Source organism: Henckelia pumila, chromosome 2 (genome assembly GCF_033568475.1).
Source record: "Henckelia pumila isolate YLH828 chromosome 2, ASM3356847v2, whole genome shotgun sequence".
Lineage (NCBI taxonomy): Eukaryota > Viridiplantae > Streptophyta > Magnoliopsida > Lamiales > Gesneriaceae > Henckelia > Henckelia pumila.
Genome location: NC_133121.1, coordinates 55,962,064 through 55,968,828, shown reverse-complemented (window position 1 = coordinate 55,968,828; position 6,765 = coordinate 55,962,064). Strand labels below are relative to the sequence as shown.

Here is a 6,765-nt window from a genome sequence, read left to right as displayed (position 1 = left end):
CGGTGATCGTGAAACTCAACTCGGAAAGAAATCTAACGGTCGGATCGTGCGAATCGAACGGAAAGAAAGCTTGAAGAAACGGTTTCCATGGCTTCCGGGAGAGAGAGGAATCGAGAGAGAGAGAGAGAGAGAGAGAGTAGGGGAGGAAGAGAATATGGGGGGGTATGGGCTTAGTCAACTAGGAGGGATAAAATAGTATAAAAATCCATTTTTTGCATTTTGGTCCCTGAAACTCCCAATTAAATCAATTCAGTCCCGGCTCAAATAAATCTCCAAAATAAAAAAATAATCAATTTTGCTAATCCGCAATAAATAATTTCAGGGCCTTACATGCACGCTGTAATTAATAACATTAAAAGCGAGCTTTTAATGTGCGACGTTAATATTGTGCCGCGAAAACTCATATTTTTTTTAGTGTGAAATATAATCAGTTTGAATGAATTCAACAGGTAAACAACACCTGTTCTCCAATCTGATCAAACAGTTGGGAGTTGTTTCTTTGCCCTTCGTGATCCTTGAATATCTGATATATGTCTCTGATGAGTGGGCAATGTGAGCAAGTAAGGTATTTCGTGTGTCTCTCGAGATGCAGAACATCCGTTTCAAGGATGACGTCTACAATGGTCAAGGCTCGCTCTCCGTCTGGATGATAGAGTGGAGTCATGAAATGAGAAGCAGAATTTTTGCGGCTCATGCTGACTTCAGACTCACTAGGGGTTAGGTTTAAGCACTCCATGTAATGAAAGTATTTAAAAGAAATAAACGATTATTCCCCCTAAACTTATTCTTGTATTAATTTAAATCAATTAAACCAAGAATATTGCGAAAATAAGAAAACTTAGCGTCCGGCAATGGCTGGTGAAAATATCTGCTGCCTGCTGGTCAGTAGATACGTAGATCAGTTGAATCTCCTTTTTGAGTACGTGTTCACGAATGAAATGATGGTGCACATCAATGTGCTTGGTTCTGGAATGCATCATTGGATTTTGAGTGATTGCAATAGCACTCGTGTTGTCACAAAATATAGGAGCTTCATTTGACTTGATTCCATAGTCCCTAAGCTGTTGTTGGATCCACAGTATTTGAGCACAGCAACTGCCAGCTGCAAGATATTCTGCTTCAGCAGTAGAGGTGGCAATTGATGTTTGCTTCTTACTGAACCATGAAATAAGTCTATCTCCCAAAAATTGACACGATCCGCTAGTGCTTTTTCTATCAATCTTGCAACCTGCATAATCTGCATCTGATTAGCCAACAAGGTTAAATTCTGAGTCTTTGGAATACCAAAGACCCACATTTGTAGTACCTTTAAGATATTTAATAATCCACTTGGATGCGATGTAATGCGATTGCTTGGGTGCTGCTTGAAATCTTGCACACAAACATACAGCAAACATAATATCTGGTCTACTGGCCGTAAGATAAAGTAATGAACCGATTAGACCTCGATACATAGTTACCTCAACTGGTGCTCCTGCTTCATCTTTGTCAAGTTTAATAGAAGCACTCATAGGGGTAGAGATGTTATAGCAATTCTCCATACCAAACTTCTTGATAAGTTCTTTGGTGTACTTAGTTTGATTTATGAAGATGCCATTATCCAGCTGCTTGACTTGTAGTCCGAGGAAGAAATTTAATTCTCCTATCATGCTCATTTCAAACTGTTCCTGCATCATCTTAGAAAATTTCTCGCATAGACAAGGATTAGTTGATCCAAATATAATATCATCTACATATATTTGAACGAGTAAAATGTGATCTCCTTTAACAAACTTAAAAAGAGTCTTATCTACTATTCCTATAGTAAAGGCATGATCTAATAAGAATTGTGATAACGTATCATACCATGCACGCGGTGCTTGTTTTAAGCCATAAAGAGCTTTATCAACCTTAAAAACAAAATTAGGAGTTAAAGAGTTGATAAAACCTGGTGGTTGTTCAATATATACTTCTTCTTGAAGTAGACCATTGAGAAAAGCTGACTTGACATCCATTTGATATACTTTGAAGTTTTTGTAAGCAGCATAGGCAAGGAATATTCTGATAGCCTCAAGCCTTGCTACTGGAGCGAATGATTCGTCAAAGTCAATGCCTTCCTCTTGTCTGAATCCTTGAGCAACCAGTCGGGCTTTATTTCTTACCACTGTCTCATCCTCATTAAATTTGTTGCGAAACACCCATCGGGTGCCTATGATGTTTTGATTTGTCGGTCGAGGGACTAGATTCCACACTTTGTTTCTAGTGAATTGAATTAGTTCTTCTTGCATTGCTTCAATCCAGCTAGCATCTTGTAATGCTTCATCTATGTGTTTGGGCTCTAGCTGTGAAATGAAAGTTGCATGCAATAACTCATCAATCAGTTGATTACGTGTACGAATAGGTGCCGTAGGGTTACCGATGACCAGATCAGGTGGATGATTTTTATTCCACCGAAGATTTTGTCCGAGAGGATTTGCGCCTGTTTGAGTGTCTTCCTCATCCCTGATTGCGTTGTTAGGTTCAATAGCACCCTCTCCGATTATCTATTCGTCATTGATGTGATCTATTCCTCCTTCATTGGGTTGAATAATCTCTTCTGCTTGCTCATCTCTTGTGTTAGGAGGGTCATCACTATCACTTTCATCCTGTAGAACGGTTGATTTCAGCCTGCTGGCTAAATCTTGAATGTCAATTTGAAACCTTTCTGCACATACAGTAGTTTCATCAAAAATAACATGAATGGATTCCTCTATAGTCAGTGATCTTTTATTGAACACTCTGTAAGCTCGGCTGACTGAGGAAAATCCAACAAATATGCCTTCATCTGCTTTTGCATCAAAAGCTGTCAGGCGATGTTTTTCATTATCATGAATATAACAAACACAACCAAATACTTTAAAATACGAGACATCAGGTCTTGTGCCATTCCAGATCTCATATGGTGTTTTGTTGTGTCTCTTGTTAATCATAGATCTGTTTTGAGTGTAACATGCTGTGTTAATTTCTTCTGCCCAGAGTCTTTGAGATATATAAGAGTTCGATTTCTTCGTTCAGCAACCCCGTTTTGCTGTGGGGTCCGAGCAGCAGATAACTCATGTTTGATGCCTTGGTCATCTAGATAGGATTCAAGGGTTTTGTTTAAAAACTCAGTGCCTCTATCACTCCTGATCCTGTCTATCCCAGTATGTTTCTCATTTTGCATACGTTTGAAAATTTTTATCAGGTGAGTAGCAGTTTGATCTTTGGATGATAAGAAAATTACCCAAGTAAACCGAGAGTAATCATCCATAATCACTAAGGTATATCTCATTCCCCCTAAGCTCCTGATTGGTATAGGACCAAACAGATCCATATGTAACAGATCCAAGCATTTGGAAGAAGATGAGCATCCTTTGTTTTTAAAAGAGGCTCTCACCTGTTTGCCCTGCTGACAAGCGGAGCAAACTCTATCTATTTTAAAATCACCTTTGGGCAAGCCAATAACCAACTCATGTTTACTCAGATGCTTAATGGACTTGAAATTTAAGTGGTTGAGCCGTTTATGCCATAACCACTGCTTATCATTCTGAGCAACAAAACAAGTAGGAACTATCGGTTGTTTACTTTGCCAATTCAACCTATACGTGTTTTGTTCTCTTAGTCCGGTTAGCATAATATCGCCGTTGCTAGATTTGATCATGCAAGAATGCTTAAGAAATTCAACAGTATAACCATTGTCACATAGTCGACTGATGTTGATCAAATTATAACATAAGTTATCAACGAGCAATACGTCATTAATGATAAAGTTACCATGAGTAATCTTACCCTTACCCACGGTCTTACCCTTCGAGTTATCACCAAAAATAATCTTAGGTCCTTTGTAATGCATGATATCGGATAGTAAATCTTTGTTTTCAATCATGTGTCTGGAACATCCGCTATCAAGATACCACATTGACCTTTCTGTTGCACTATTCTTCTCGACTAATTTTACTAATAGTACCTGTAAGAAGAATGTACAACCATGGTACCCTTATCTATTTGGGTCCAAATTGGATTAGACCTTTTGGAACCCACACCTGAATTACTCTAACGGTTTTACCCGTGTGAGTGTTTACAAAGTGAGTCGGTCGAGGTACACGATGTGAATTTGTGTGTGATCTAGGCTTTACAGTGTACTGTTTGAACTTCTAATCTGTGTTATTCAGTCTATATCGTTTTTGAATAGGCTTACAATTGAAGTGTTGGTTATGTGTCACCCGATGATTCCTGTACTTGAGTTGACTTGGTTCAAACCTTGATTGTTTGAACTTAGTTTGGTTTCCCATTTTTTGTCCATTCAATCTTGGTTTATTCCATGTCTCTTCTTTCCTTGGGATCTTAGGTTTCACATATCCTAGTCCTTCATGCTTACCTTTACAATAGAGACTTGGCTGTTTAACATCTGCATCTGGTTCAGTGTGTTCATATATCGTACTAGATCGAACAAATCTCATCTCATAGGGATTGTTCCCACTAGAGTACGGTTGAGTATTTTCTTTTGAGCCAGTACATTCATTTGATCCATATCCAAGACCGGTTTTATCACCTGCTTGTTTCTGGTTCTCATGTATCTTATCCAAAGAGACAGAAGCCTTATTCCAAGCATTGATTGTTTTAAGCAACTTTTGATTTTCAAATAAAGTAGCTTGGAATACTCGTTTCATATTATCATTCTCAGTAGCTAACAGATTTAGCTTAGTCCTTAGACCATCAAGTTCTTTTTGTTGTAAACAGCTAGATTCCCTTGATTTATCAATGAGACATGCTTTTTCTGTTTTTGCTTCCTCGAATAATATAGAAAGCTTCTTATACTCAGTGACCATCTCATTTAGTGCCTGAATAAGTTCCTCTTGTGTAAAGTCAGATGAGTTGAAGTCAAATACCTCAGTGTCATCTTTTTCATGTATGGAGTTAGCCATGAGACATTGAACTCGCTCTTCCTCGATTTCCTTGGATGAGCTATCTGTATCGGTTGAATCAGATTCTGTTTCAGCCCATTTGCTTTTCTCTTCGTCTGCAACTAGTACCTTTTGCTCCTTCTTCTTTCGATATGTTCTTCTTCCTTCTTTGCCTTTCTTCTTCTCATAATGCTGCTTTCTTTCTTCATTCTTAGGTTTAGTACAATCTGCAATAAAATGGTCTTGCTTGCCACAGTTAAAGCATGCGGGACCATCCTCTGTATGGTCTTGTTTGTAGTAAGGTTTAAATTTATTATTATTACGCATAAATTTCCCAAACCTTTTGATAAAGAGAGACATAGCTTCTCCACTCATTTGTTCAGCTGTCTTCTTTGTTGTATCCTCGATCGGTTGAGATAGGATAGTTGTCGTTAGTGCCTTGGTGGGGTTTGACGCTAATGGTTCTTCCTCTGTTCGGATTCCAAGTTCAAACTCATATGCTTTGAGATCTGCAAACAGATCATGAAGCTCTAGCTTGTTCAGATCTTTTGATTCCCTCATGGCTATGGTCTTGACATCCCATTCTCTGGGTAGTGCTCGCATAACCTTCAAAGCAATTTCAAGATTAGTGTATATCTTTCCAAGAGAAATTAATTTACAAATAATATTGTTGAATCTTTCGTCAAACTCAGTCATTGTTTCTCCTGGTTTCATCTTGACGTTTTCAAACATCTGTATTGCTACAGTGAGTTTTTTTTCTTTGGTTTGGTCGTTCCCTTCGCACAGTTGAGTGAGTTTCTCCCAAATTTCTTTGGCAGTTGAGCACGCCTTGATTTTGCTAAACATATTTTTGTCCAGCGTTTTGTACAGCATATCTTTGGCTACGTTATCAAGATTTGCTTTCTTTTTATCCTCATTAGTCCATTCCATTCTGGGTTTCTCGACCATCTGTGATTCTCCTCCAGTTATGGCTACAGCATTGTTGACTTTGAGAATCTTCATGGGTCCGTCAGTGATAACGTACCACATATCATCATCTTGAGCAGAAAGATGTTCCTGCATACGAATTTTCCAGTCATCATAATCTTCTTTAGAGAATATAGGAATTTTATTTAAAGAAGTCATGATGAATATCAGTAGCTAAATAGAAAAACCCTCTCTGATACCACTTGTTGGGGATCGATATAGTGTGTAGAGGGGGGGGGGGGGTGAATACACAATATTGATAATCTTTAAAATCTAATGCAATATGGTTGAGTAAATGTTAGTTCACTCGACCGATTTTTTTTTAGCCTGCTAGAAATATAAGAGCGACTATGATTAGTGCGGAAATAGCTCTCAACATGCTAGATGATATCCATGGAATGATGCAATGCAATAACGTAAGTAGACACAGATATGTTTCTTGGATGTTCGGAGCTCAATCTCCTAAGTCACCCCTTCTTCCACCTCGGAAGGATTCACTAGAAGACTTTGGTTATTACAACATCTTGCAATACACCCGATCCAAGTTAGGACTTATCCAATGCCTAATATGGAACTCCTAAATTCACAGTGATAAGATTTGAAGCTCTTATCAAAATTTTCTTCAGATGGTGATGATGATTGTCTTAGTCTCTCGAGGACTTAAGACTTCTCAAATCCTTGTATCAGGTAGCGTTCTTCAAACGATATCTAGATTTGAGCAACCCTTGAAAAGATCTCATCAAAGATCGGATAAAGCTGTTAAGGCTAAGGGTTTTTTCTTTGAGCGGTAGAGTATTCAAGATGGGCTCGAGAGCTCAGATAGACAGATTCTCAATAAGCGTTTGTTGTGTTGTGTTCTGTCGTCTCTTTTTTTTGTCTAGAGAGGCTTTGATATATA

The 6,765-nt window shown here is 38.3% G+C and overlaps 1 protein-coding gene across 1 annotated transcript; it reads right to left on the bottom strand.

Moving 5' to 3' along the window:
- Positions 1–2,522: 2,522 nt before the first annotated feature.
- On the bottom strand, positions 2,523–5,963 carry LOC140877635 (uncharacterized). The gene is made up of 3 exons (XM_073281172.1): positions 4,221–5,963; positions 3,445–3,964; positions 2,523–2,821 (listed from the first exon to the last, which is right to left on the bottom strand). Exons 1-3 carry the CDS (start codon positions 5,961–5,963, stop codon positions 2,523–2,525), a joined length of 2,562 nt encoding a protein of 853 aa, XP_073137273.1.
- Between the last annotated feature and the right edge of the window lie 802 nt (positions 5,964–6,765).